The sequence below is a fragment of the Rhinolophus ferrumequinum genome, chromosome 6 (genome assembly GCF_004115265.2).
Source record: "Rhinolophus ferrumequinum isolate MPI-CBG mRhiFer1 chromosome 6, mRhiFer1_v1.p, whole genome shotgun sequence".
NCBI lineage: Eukaryota > Metazoa > Chordata > Mammalia > Chiroptera > Rhinolophidae > Rhinolophus > Rhinolophus ferrumequinum.
This window is the reverse complement of record NC_046289.1, coordinates 56,275,267-56,289,134: the sequence shown is the minus strand read 5'-3', so window position 1 is coordinate 56,289,134 and position 13,868 is coordinate 56,275,267. Positions and strand designations below refer to the sequence as shown.

Here is a 13,868-nt window from a genome sequence, read left to right as displayed (position 1 = left end):
TTTCAAAAGATGCTGTAACAATGAGGAAAATTTTACAATAACAAATCCTTCGAGAAGGTTCTGTTGACAGCCCTAAGAAAAATCTGGCCACTTTATTGACTGTATATGACATGCTTTCCCACCATGTGTATAACTGACAGTTTATTACTGTTTTATTTCCCCTCAACGTATGCTTTCCTATTACTTGCAAACATTTCCTTCCTAGAATCTTCTACTACTGCTGCTACTACTAAAAATACCAGCTAACGCGGCCTGAGCACATATTATGTGCAAAGGCCTGTACTAAGCATTCATGTGTACTAACACGTTTTAGCCTCACGACTCCCTAAGGTAGATACTATTGCTACCTTCATTTTACAGAGAGAAAAACTGAGGCATAGAAAGCTTAAGAAATGTAGTCACAAGCTCATGAAGCTAGTACCAACAGCAGGATCTGCATTCAGGCAGTTGTCACCAGAGCTTATGCTCTTAACTGCCACCAGTCAATGCAGTAAAAGGACCTTTTTTTCACTATTTTTATAAACATTTAAGTACACAAGCTGAAATTATATGAAACATTTCTCTAACCTGGGCATATACTTGCTAGTTTTACGCCATGAAAAACCTGTCACAGTTCGAGGATGTGCCAAGTAAACAAAGGAAAATTGGGTAGATGCCTCTCTCCTTTTCGCTTCATGATGATCCTGAGGTATAATTGAAGACTTCCATCCAGTCATAGGATACCATACTTTCAAAAGACAGTCATCCTGCAGAAATGCATAGGTGGATATAAAATTAATTTTTACACAGGCAATATTTAAGTGGTTTGAAGAAGCTTTAAAAATTAAGCTATATACAAAAAACTAATGTGAGACCTATATATAGTACAAAACCAAACCTAAAATTGTATTTATTACTCTAAAGAATACTCTTCTTGAAAAATACATGGACCATTTGCTCATTATAAATCTTCTCTCTATAATGGTGGTTTTCAAATATAGGTTGATGCCAAATTTCGCCATTGAAATATACATGGGTAACTGCAGAGAAAAGATTCTGAAACCAGAAGCTAGCTCCTTGGATAAGATAAAGAATAAGAAAGATTCCATGTTATCAGTCACGGATATCATCCTTTCCTTTTTGAAGGGATCTGCAAGGGTAAAACAACCCCTTTTTAAACACGAATTGTTTATTATTCTAAGTCAGGAATCAGCAAACCTTTCCTGTAATGGTAAGCCTTGTGAACCAAACATCCTGTGACACAGACTCTGTTGATTTTGTCTTACAACATTTAAAAATGTAAAAACCATTCTTAGCTCAGGGCCACAGTTTTCACACCCCTACTCTGAATGACGAGAAGGTATTTAGGTCATTGTCAGGAACCACCTCTGTGCCCACTTAAGATATTTACAGGTATAACAAGAAGCACTGACTTTATCATTTTACTTAGTTCTAAAAATTTTTTTAGAGGTCTATATAATTGCATCTTATTTAACAGAAACTATGTACTTTATCATATTTTATCCTCAATGGTGAAAACTGCATTAAGGGAAATAATAAAATGTTGTCATTTACGTAAAAACTTCAATCTGTAAGAAACAATGAAATTATACATTCCTGAAAAGTGTGTTTAGGTCCAAAAATTTTATTTAGACTAGACAAAACATTTCTATTTCTTTTCCTTCTTGGTACTCATTCTCAATTTATACTGTATAATATATGTTGCCAATAATGTTTCACTTATTTGGATAGCTGAATTATATAGTGAATCTCTTTAAGAGCTTGCTCTGATGTAACAACTTAACAATGAATAGACTAACTGCTTTCCTCCAAGTACCTTCTTCACCTTAGCTTCATTTTCTACTAACCAAATTTACTGCACAATCTATGGCAGTGGTTTCAGGCTATGTACCATAAAAACCTTAGACGTACCTCAGAGCCCCTCAAAAGGCAGAGACCCTTCACAAGCAGGTGGCATTCTAGCCCCTTCTCCCATTCCCACCAGCCTCACCCTCAAATGAATAAGCCCCACTTTCATCTGTTAACACCTAAAACTCTAAATCACACCGAAGGAAATCAGAAATCATTAATAGAAAGATAGCTAGAAAATTCCCAAATATTTGGAATAAACAAAACACCTTTCAATTACAAGGGAAATTTTCAAGTATGTTGAACTTAATGAAATTTAAAGCATAACATCAAAATTTGGGGGATGCAGCTACATTATGACTTACCAGGAAATATATAGCTTTAAGTGCTCTGTCAAAAAAGAACGGTTTTAAATCAAGTCTAAGATTCTACCTGAAACAGCAAGTAAAAAAGGAGCAAAGTGAACCCACAGTAAGTAGATGTAAGGAAGAATGGAAATCAATGAAATAAAATATAAAAAATATAGAGATATCAGTGAACTCAAAAGTAATTTTTTGAAAAATCACTAAAATTGATAATCTTTCTAAAGTGATCAAAAATATTTAGAGAGAAAACACAAATTATCAAGACATGACTACAGATCCTACAGACATTAAACGAGTAATGAAGGAATATTATGAAAAATTTTATCCCAATGAATTCAACAATTTAAATGGACACATTCCCTGAAGAACAATTTCGAAAAATGACAAAGAAAGAAATAGAAAACCTGAACAACTTCACATCTATTAAAGGTGTTGAAATTCCAATTTGAGATCTTTTCATCAAAAAAACCTAAAATACTAGGCCCAGATAGTTTCATTGATGAATTTTACTAAACATTTATAGAAGAAATAGCACCAATTTTACACAAATTTTTTCAGAAAATTGAGGAAATTGTATAAGACATAAGAAAACTGTAAATGAATATCTTTCATGAACATAGATTCACACATCTTTAATAAATTATTAGCAGTCTAATCCAGTAATATGTTTAAAAAAAAAATCATGACCAAGTGGAATTTATTCCAGCAAAGCAAAGTGGGTTTAACATTTGTAAAATAAATTACTGTAATTCACCATATTAACAGAATGAAAAATAAAACACATATAATTATCTCAATACAGTTGCCCCATGAACAACAAGGGAGTTAGGGGTGCCAAACACTTACTACCGCCACTCAAAAATCTGTATGTTACTTTGACTCCCCCAAAACTTCAGTCGTTCCTTACTATCCATGGAGAATTGGTTCCAGATCCCCCACCCCCACAAAGATACCAAAATCCATGGATGCTCAAGTTCCTCATATAAAATGGTGGAGATCAATGCATACAGTCGGCCCTCCGCATCCACAGATTCCCAACTGCAGTTTGAAAATATACTGTTTTCAATCTGTGGTTGTTTGAATCCGTGGGTGCAAAACCCAAGGATTTAGAAGAGCAACTGTGTACTTATTGAAAAAAATCCTCATATAAGTGGACCCATGCATTTCAAACCCGAGTTGTTCAAGAGTCAACTGTATATGTAGAAAAAGCATTTGACAATAGTAAACATTAATTCACAGGGGAGGGGGAGCTCTCAGCAAGCTATGAATAGAAGGGAACATCCCCAACTTATTCAAGTACATCTACAATAAACCTACAATTTACATATAATTGTGAAAGACTGAATGCTTTTTCCATAATATTGGAAGCAATATAAGTATGTCTGCTCCCATATATTCTATTCAACATTGTACCAGAAGTCCTAGAACTTGCAAAGATTGGATACGGAGAAAAATAAAAGTCATATATATATTTGAAAGGAAGAAATAAAATTGTCTTTATTCATAAAATCCTAAGGAATCTACAAAAAAAGCTAGAACTGATAAGCAAGGTCATAAAACTAAAGATCTAAATTCAAATAGCAATTCTACTTCTCTGTGTAATAACAGGAAATGTAACTTGTTTAAATATACTTTACATTAGGACAAACTTAACAAACGTTATGTACAAGACGTACACTGAAAACTACAAAACTTTGCTAAGAAAAAGATGACCTAAATATACCATGTTCATGGATTCGAAGACCAAATGTAACTGATGTCAATTCTTCCCAAACTGATCTACAAAGATTCAATGTAAACACAATAAACAATCACATCAGGCTTTCTTGTATAAACTGACAAGCTTATTCCGAAATTTGTATGTAAATCAAAGGACAGATACTACCAAAAATATATTTTAAAAAAAGAACAAAGTTAGAGAACTACACTACCCAACTTCAAAACTTACTATAAAGCTACAATAATCAAGAGAGCATATTATTAGCATAAAGATAGATATGTACACCAACTGAACAAAACAGAAAAGCCAGGAACAGATTCACATACATATGAAAAATTGATTTCCAACAAAGCTGAAGAAAGTAATTCAATGGAGAATTACGTTTTCAAAAAATTGCCACTGTAATATCTTGATATCCGTTTGGAAAAAAATTAACTTCAAACCAAATACAAAAAACTACCTCAAAATGTAAGTCAAAACTATAAAACTTCTAAAAGAAAAGATGATATAATATCTTTGTGACTTTGAGGTAAACAAATATTTCTTAGATCTAGGACACAAAAGGCACAAACCAGTAGAAAAAATTAATAAGCTGGAGCTCTTCAAAATTAAAAACTTCTACATGTCAAAGAAATACTGTTCAAAAAATAAAAAGGCAAGTCAGAGATTGGAAGTAAACATCTGCAATGCATTGATCTTTCAATTATACAACAATATATAAAAAACTCTTACAACGCAATAATAAATGAGAAAACCAACCCAATTTTTTTAAATGGTCAAAGGATGAACAAATACTTTACAAAAGAAATTACACAAATAGCCAAAAAGCATGCTCAACATTATTAGAAGTAAATGCATATGAAAACCAAAATAAGACACCGCTACACAACTATTATAATGGGTAAATATTTAAAAGGGTGATGATAGCCAATGTTGGCAAGAAAGTGGAGCATTTGAAATTATTCAATTGCTGGTGGGCACGCAAATTGTATAACTTTAGAAAGGGTTTGGCTGTGGTACATTTATACAATGGAGTATTACGCAGCCATAAAGAAGCATGAAATCTTACCATTTGCAACAATATGGATGGACCTAGAGAACATTTTGTTGAAGTGAAATAAGTCAGACAGAGAAAGACAAATACCATATGATCTCACTTATATGTGGAATCTAAAGAAAAAAATAAATGAATGAACTAATCAGAAACAGTCTCAGAGACACAGAGGAAAAACTGAGGTTGCTAGATGGGGTGGGGTGGGGATAAGGGGGAAGGTGAGGGGATTAGAAAGCACAGTCGGTAACCACAAGATTGTCATGGGGTCACGAAAGTCAATTTGGGGAATGTAATCAATAATGTAGTAAAGATTTTGTAGGGTATCTGATGGACACTTGTCTCATTAGGGAGACCACCTTAGGGATGATGTAGATGCCTGATCACTGCACTGTACACCTGAAGCTGAAGCTGAACAATAATGAATGTCAACTACAATTTTATATATATATAGTTACAAGAAGTGGAATACAGTATTAGGAATAGAGGCAGTGGAAATGTAATGGCTGTGTGCGATGTCAGAGGGGTAGTAGATGGGGGAGGGAGGTTATCACTGTGTGAGGGATATAAATGATAAATGTCTAATTATCACATTGTTTTGTGCACCTGAAACTAATAAAAAAGGTTAAAAAAAAAACCCAAAAACTTACGTATATCCAAAAAACCTCCAAAATTTAAAAAAGTAAATAAACTTGGAAAAACTTAAAAAAAAAAAAAAGAAAGGGTTTGGCAGTTTTTTGTAAAGTACCATATGACCACCAATTCCACTCCTAGGTATTTTTTACCCATGAGAAATAAAAATACAAAGATTTGCAAATAAATGGTGACAGAAGTGTTATTCATTTTAACCTAAAACTTCAAACAACCCAAATGTCTATCAACAGATAAACGGATAAACATATTGTGATGTAGCCATATAAAGCAATAAAAAACTACTGATGCACATAACATGGAAGAATCTCAAAAACATTACAGTAAGTGCAAGAAGTCAGACACAAGAGTACAGACTACAGAATTTCATTTATATGAAACTCTAGAGAAGAAAGCAGAGCAGCTATTATCTGGCATTAGGGATAGGAGTGAGGATTAATTGGAAAAGGTAAAAGGAAACCTTCTGAGTGATGGAAATGTCATATAACTTGGTGGTGGTGATTATGTGAATCTATAAATTTGTTAAAACTCGAACTGTACACTTAAAATATACATTTTATTTTACGTTAATTATACCTCAATAAAGTTAATTATAAAAAGGAAACAGGACAATATTTATGTACAAGAATTTCATTTTTAATGGCAATAGAAAAAATCAGAACATTAATGTTTAATTAATAGTTGTTTGGTTAAGTTAAATTATGATACATTCATTCACCTTTAAAAAGAATACAGATATATGTATACTGAAACTACAAACTATCCATGATATATTAAGTGAAGAAATCAGCTTAAAGAATATGATCTCACTGGAGCATATGTGTACATGCACGTAAGCATCAAAAAGTCTGAAAGAATATATATTAAATAGAAAACAATGGCCTTGGGGGTAGGGCTATTTGGCAGAGGATTTTCATTTCTTTGCATGTTTTTTGTAATGAACACGTATTATGTTTAAAAAAAAGTAAACATAATTCCATTTAAAGGGGGGGTGTGATAAGCCAATCCTTAAATAACCAAAACACTGAATCAAAGAACAGAGATGCATCCTCAAGAGGAGGAAAAGCTTCGGGGAACATTCTGCAGCCTTCCTGCCAAAATCACTCTCCTCAAAAATTCTTCTCATCCTAGCCCTTAGAAAGTCCAGTTTTTCACTCAAAGGGGTAATCCTCTATTAAAGAAAAATGTTTTTGGAGTAAACAATATTTTAAATCACTTTCAAATTTTATGAAATAACCAATTGTTACAGAAAGTGTTCAGATATAACCTTCATGAACATAAACAGAATTTAAATAAACACCTAGCAAGAAAATCCCAAAGAATACTTCTTGACCTGAAGATTTAATCAGATATATCTTGCAGGAATAAAATGTTCTTTACTAGGTAAGACTTTAAGCTTAGATAAAAAGTTAAAATACTCTTATTTAAGCCCAAGAAAAATTTGATTTACCACACTTAAAAAAACAGATTTACCACCAAAAGTGCTCAATGAACTATCGTATTAAAAATCCTGAAGGTAATTGGATTTGAGTCCCACAACACCTAAACTGAAATCCTGTCATGTGTAGCAGAGGCGGTGGAAAAGGCCTTCTAGTGGCAGATCACAGTTACCATCTGTTTCATCAAGTCAGAAAAACTTAACTTTATTAACAGAAGCAGAACAGATTGTGGGGGGGAAATGCCAACATTACAAAGTTAGTTTCTGTTCTTTTTATCAAGAGGATCTTAATTATATGTGATATCGCATTAAAAACATGAGGAAATAATAAGCTTTTTAAATCCATGACACATCTTTTTAACCCCCAAAGAACCTTTACCCATAAGGCATTCTTATCTTTCCGTAAGAATTATGAAACACTTAGCTCTTAGAATCAAACATAAGAAACTTCAGTAAACATTACTAATACAATGAAACAATACTCAATAATCAATTGCTACAGTTGAGTGCAAAGAAAACTCAAAGAAAGAAGATATTAGGCATTACGGAGTGTACAAGCAGACTGCCTTTGAGGTCCTAAAAACTAGTTGCCCCATTTAAGAGAATGTGTCTCATTACTTATTTTTCTTTGAAGCACAAAGACATCTTTCAGATTCATTAAGGATGAAAGTGCAAATATTCATAAGATGTTCAGACAATGAATACTGATCATCTCACATGGGCAATCAATAGTTTTAAAGTACTAAGTGACCCTGTCAAAAGACTATATATACTGAAATAGTCTCAAAGTTCAGCCAGTTGTGACACACAGTTGAGGCAAACATCACACGCGGGTAAGCCAAGGGAGATTACCAGAAACATTAAAAATATATGAGGAAAATCAACTACAGAAAGAGACGAATCTAGAAAATAAACAGTACTTTTTATATGTATTTTAATAGCTCATTTGTCTCATTTAGGGAAGAATAGGCATTCTGTAATCCATATCAATATACTATTCTTAATTCAATCCAACTACATGTACCTCAATATATTTCATAAGAACCAATTATATTACATTTGATCATGTCCAGATACAGATTTATTAAGACCCAAATTTCACTCTGAGCAAAGTCAATGGCTTTCAGATCCATTTCAGACTTAAAAAATCAGTCTGTAACATAAAAATGGATAATGATGTGCTATTATTAACTGCCGCACACTATGGAATGGTTACATGATTCATTCAAACAATATTTATTGAATGCAGGCACTGTGTGAACTGCTGGGGATATAGGTGGGACAAGGGAAGAGACAGACAATAAAATATATTGCCAAATTACACAGGGCTTATACTCTAGAAGGGAAGAAAGACAACAGTAAATAAGGACACAAATTATTGTTTTAATTATAATTATGGTTAAGTGCTAGAAATGAGAAGTTTACTATGAGAATAATTAATTGTGAAACTTGACCTTGTCTGGGAGGTCAGAGGTTTCCTTAGAAAAGTGGTATTTAAACAGAGAGTTGAAAGATACACAGAAGATGGCCAGGCAAAGAATAGGGACGGATGAGCATTCCCTACAGAGAGAATAGCGCTTACGAAGGCCTGAAAGCAGTAAAAAGCTTGGCATATTCAAGGCTCTGAAAGGCCATCAGTTGGCCTTAGGTGGGAAGGAGCTGGAGAGGTACACAAGGGCCACACCATACAGCAGAGCCTCACAGACCATGGTAAGGATTGTAGTGTTTATCTTATAAGCAACAGTAGTCATGAAAGGATGGTGCATAGGACAGTGTGGTACATTCAGGTGTCCCTAGCCACTGTTTGAAGACTGGATTCGAGGATGGTTGCAAGGCATCCAGTTAAGAGACAACTGGAAAGGGTCCAGACACAAGAAAATGCTAACTTGGGTAGAAGCAATGGAGAGGCAGAGAAGCGGACTTTACCCCTAAAGAACTCAGCTTCTTTTTATGATCTCTAAGATCATTAGAATCCTATGATTCTAAAAGCATGTAGTTTATATTTGAATTTATGCACAAACAGGTAGGCCTATCCGTTCTACACTAGTTCAAACTGTCCTCCTGTTGTTTTCTAGATCATTTGACAGAATTATAACTATTCCCTCCTTCTTGAATTTATTTTTCTCTAATGTCATTCTCCTGGTTCTCGTTCTATCTTAGTGGTCACCCTTCAGCATCCTTTGTATACTCCCCATTTGTTTTTGTTCTTTTTCCCACTTCTTAATTTTTAAGGATTCCGAGACTTCATCCTGAGCCCCACTCTCTTCTCCACCATACATTTTCTCCCTAATTGCACGCAGCCTCATAACTTTAAACACCGGTTTTTGGGATAATTAATTCATATTCTGTATCTCTAAGTCTGACCTCTCCAGGAAACTACTGACTACCTTATCCTATCTGACCTGGAAACATCTCCCTTTGATCCAGCCACTATACTAACAGCTTCCTGCTGTTCTTTAACAACCCCTGCTAATTCCTATCAGAGCATTTGCACTTGGTGTTCCCTTGGCCAAAAATACTTTCGTATAAACTTCACACAGTTGTCTCCTCCTATTAATCAGATCTCAGTTTAAAGTTATTTCCCCAGAAAAACCTCTCTAAAGATCACCCACTCTAACAGACACCAACTCACACTAAATCATTCTGTGTGAATTTTCTGGGTAGCACTATTAACACACAACGCTCTTTCCATCTTTTCTCACTAGAGATTAAGTTCCATGAGGACAGCAACCTTGTCTGTCCATTTCTGCATGAGACTGCCAGCACATAAAACAGTTCAGGACACACTGTGGTCTTCAAAAAAAGGTTTGCCAAACTTGTGAAGGTTAATTTCAGGTAAAATTCCTAATTATTAGGTTGGTACAAAAGTAACTTTGGTTTAAAAGGTTAAAAATTGCAAAAACCTCCATTACTTTTGCACCAACCTAATAGTTTTCCCCATAAAATGCACTGGCAAATATAGAGACACATATGTAAAAAAATATTGCATAGTATATATTATAAATATTAGAGAGTCTGTCATGATGAGAATCCAACTATGATAGATTCCTGTATGCCTTACAAATATAGATTGCCAGAATTTGAAATGCATTTTCTTTGACCAGTTCTATGACAAAAAGTGTATCAAGACTACATACACACACACACACACACACACACACACACACACACAGTAAATGTGTATGTTTTAAGAAAAACTTAAGTGCATACAATACCTGCCCATAATCATAGTGCCATTATCTAGAAGATGGTAGTAGGAAAACACGCTTCAGATGACGCACAATATGCACAGCAATACCTAAGCTGATGTCAGCAATGACTATCTGGGAATATTATAAAGCTGCATTCCAACATGAATCTAGAGTAGCTTTCTGATCACACTGATTGGTCCATATATTAAATCATTATGGCTTTACTTCTTAATTTATGGACTTAAATTACGGACTCATTAAATCAAAGAACTAACTTCACTAATCATGCATGACTATATGGTAACCCTAAGAAATATGAGTAGCAAAAAGAACAAACCTGTGGGTAGGCAGGTTTTTCATGGCCAAGTTTTAGGAGTAACAGAATGCTAGTTTTTGAAGATCAGAGCTTTAAAGGTGACTGCCTAGGTTTTTCCTGTGATTCTGGTAACAGTTTTTCCTTTATTAACCTTGCTTTTCAGACGTGATGGGAAACTCTTCAAGCATCTGTACATTTTATCCAGTTTTTTGGGTTTTTTTATTTGTAGGCCACTGAACTGGCTTATCAAAATGTTCAGGGTTTTGTTTTTAAAATCTAGTTTAATTTTCTTCCTTCTAATTTATTTGTTTTATCTGTATTATTTTCTCCTGTTTTCCTTTGGCTCCTTACTTTCTGCCCTGACAAATTGTTTAGGTAGCTCTATTATTTGTGAGAGGGAGGAGGAGGAGAAAGGAAAAGAAAGAGAGAGAGGGAGAAAAAGAGAAGAAAAGGGAGAGGGAGAGGAAGTCCATATGGCAAGGAACTGCAGGCAGCACCTCGGGCCTGAAGGAGGCCTCCAGCCAACAGCCAGACAAAAGCCAAGCCCTCAGTCATACCAAGAAATAAATTCTACCAACAACCTGAGTGAGCATGGAAGAGGATTCTGCCCTAATCAAGCTCGAGGTAAGAATTCAGCCCAGCAGACACCTTGATGGAAACCTTTAGATCACAGCACCCCGCTAAGCCATGCCCAGACACCTAACCCACAAAAGCTCAGAAAATAAGTGTGGTTTTGAGCTGCTAAAGTTTGTGGTAATTTGTTACTCCATAACAAAAAACGAATACAGATTCCTACTGATTGCTTAAGTATTATGAGTAAAATTACGGCAAGCAAAGAGAATAGAAATTATAGTGGGAGGTAGGATGCAATTTTAAAAGGGGTACTTAGGAAGAGCCTCACTGAGATGGTGATATTTAAAGTTAAGGGGAAAAGCTATGCAGGTTTCTGGAGAAAGGAGTTTTCCAGATAGGAGGAACAACTGCAAAAGCTCTGTTCAGGAAAAACAATAATGAGCGTACGGCAGGAGTCAAGTTTGTAAGGAGGACTGTAATAGGAGATAAGGTCAAAGAAGTGATGGGGGATCTGGTAAGTATGGGGTCTGATAAGCCATCATAAAGACTTGGGCTTTTACTGAATGAAATGGGAAACCTTGTTACAGTTTAGAACAAAGGAATAACATGAGCTGACTTACGTTTTAAAAAACACCGCTCCAGCTCGTTGTTTGAAAATACATTGTACAGGAACATAGCAAAAGATAGGAGACCAATTAAGAATTTAATACAATAATGCAAGTGATAAATGATGGAGGCTTCAACCAGATTATAACAATATAGTGGTAAAGAAATGAGCAGATTGTGGATATATTCTGAAGGTAGAGACATAGGGGAGTGGATTGGGGACAGAGAGTAGAGGTTCCATTTTAGACACGTTTACTTGAAGATGTGCATGAATTTTACATATATACACACACACACACACACACACACACACACACATATCTGAAGAGGGGAAAGGCAAAGGCACAGGCAAAAGATACAAACATGAATGCATGTGAAGCCATGAGGGAAAATGAGATTATAAAAGGGATGCATATGGTCAGGTGAGAGGTCCAAGAAATAAGCCCTGGGTACTCCAACATTTAAAAGTAGGGGAGATAAGGTGATACCAGCAAACTAAGGAGGCGTAGCCAGAGAGTTATAAGAAAACCAAGAAAATGTGCTGTGTCCTAGAAGTAAAGTGTACAAAGTGTTCAAGGTGGAGGAAGTAACCAACTGTGTTAAATCATGCTAAAAGGTTAAGAACTAACCACAGGATGCAGTAACAGGAACTCACTGATGAGTTTCAGAAGAGTTTCACAACAAAAAATGAGGAGAAAAATCATGGAGACAGCAACTATAAGTAACCCTTTCAAGGTGCTAGAGGACAAGGAAATGTGACAGAAGCTGAGAGAGAAGGTCAGGAGGTGTTTGTTGTTGTTTTAGAAGGGGTAAGATTATAGCATGTTTGGTATGCTATGCTATATTAGTCAACTCAGGCTGCCATACCAAAATACCAAAGACTGGATGACTTAAACAAAGAAATTTATTTTCTCACAGTTCTGAAGGCTGGAAGACCTCATGAGACCCAAACACACACTGTCTGTGTGGCACAACAACTTCCAAGCTGAGAATTTAATTTGAATTGGGTGTGCCCCCAGGAGTCTGACAGAAGCTACAGAAACCTTTTCTGAAGAATGCACATTCAACCCACGCCTCAAAGAATCCCCACAAATACATTTGCAATAAGTACTTTCTGAGTGAAATACAAAGGTAGGTGATATGGTGCTTTGATATCCAATACACCTGGATTAAACTCCCAGCTCTACCTTTTGACTAGCTCTGCATTCTCTGGAAGCTCTCAAGCTGCAGTTTCCTTTTCTATAAAACAGAGAGAATACTGTCTGCCCCATAAGCTTTTTGAAGGCACAATTTCTGATACATAACTCTCAATAAGTAGTAGTTGCTGTCATGACAGTACTAGTAGTTATTATTCTAATTACAAATTACTTGTAAGTTTTACTTAATAATGCAAATACAAGTTGTCACCACCAATAAAATACTCCTGCACCATCTACCCTTACCCCCAAAATAACTGAACCTGACTCTAACCCATGGACAATACATGCATCAAAGAATAAATCACAATAAAAAAAAGTAAAATTTTTGTTTAGAATAATACAAATAATACATATAAAAACTTATGGTATTAAAAATACTTGTGGGATAAGCTAAGCTTAGAGGAAAATCTACAGGGTTAAATGCATATGCTATAAACAAAAAAGGCTAACATTCATCTAAAAGAGTTTGGGAAAAAAACAGTAGAACAATCCAACAGAAATAAATGAAACAGAAAACAAACATGAAATACATAGGTCTACAAAACCAAAAGTTAGTTCTTTGAAAACTTGTAAAATTGATAAACCCTTAGTGAGATAAATCAAAGAGAGAGAGAGAGCAGGCATAAATAGCCAATATCAGAAATGAAAAAGAAATCATCACACATTTATTACAGATATTAAAAAGATAAAATGTTCTGCACAACTTTATGCCAATAAATTTGAAAATGTAGATAAAATTGGAAAATTCTAAATAAATATAATTCACCAAAACTGACATAAAAAAATAAATATAAAACCTGAATAGCCCTATCACTGTTTTAAAAAATGAGCCCCACAAAGAAAATTCCTGCTCCAGATGAACAACTATAATGTACATCTGAAACTGATATAATATTGTATGTTAGCTAAT

At 34.8% G+C, this 13,868-nt stretch overlaps 1 protein-coding gene across 10 annotated transcripts in view; it reads right to left on the bottom strand.

Annotated features, from left to right (window-relative positions):
- The window catches only part of DMXL2 (Dmx like 2), a 124,748-nt gene that overhangs the window by 75,594 nt on the left and 35,286 nt on the right, over positions 1 to 13,868 (bottom strand). For all 10 annotated transcript variants that reach the window (XM_033107092.1, XM_033107093.1, XM_033107094.1 and 7 more), the window contains exon 7: positions 568 to 746. In XM_033107092.1, coding sequence (XP_032962983.1) covers positions 568 to 746 — 179 coding nt within the window. The remainder of the gene's footprint in view (positions 1 to 567; positions 747 to 13,868) is intronic.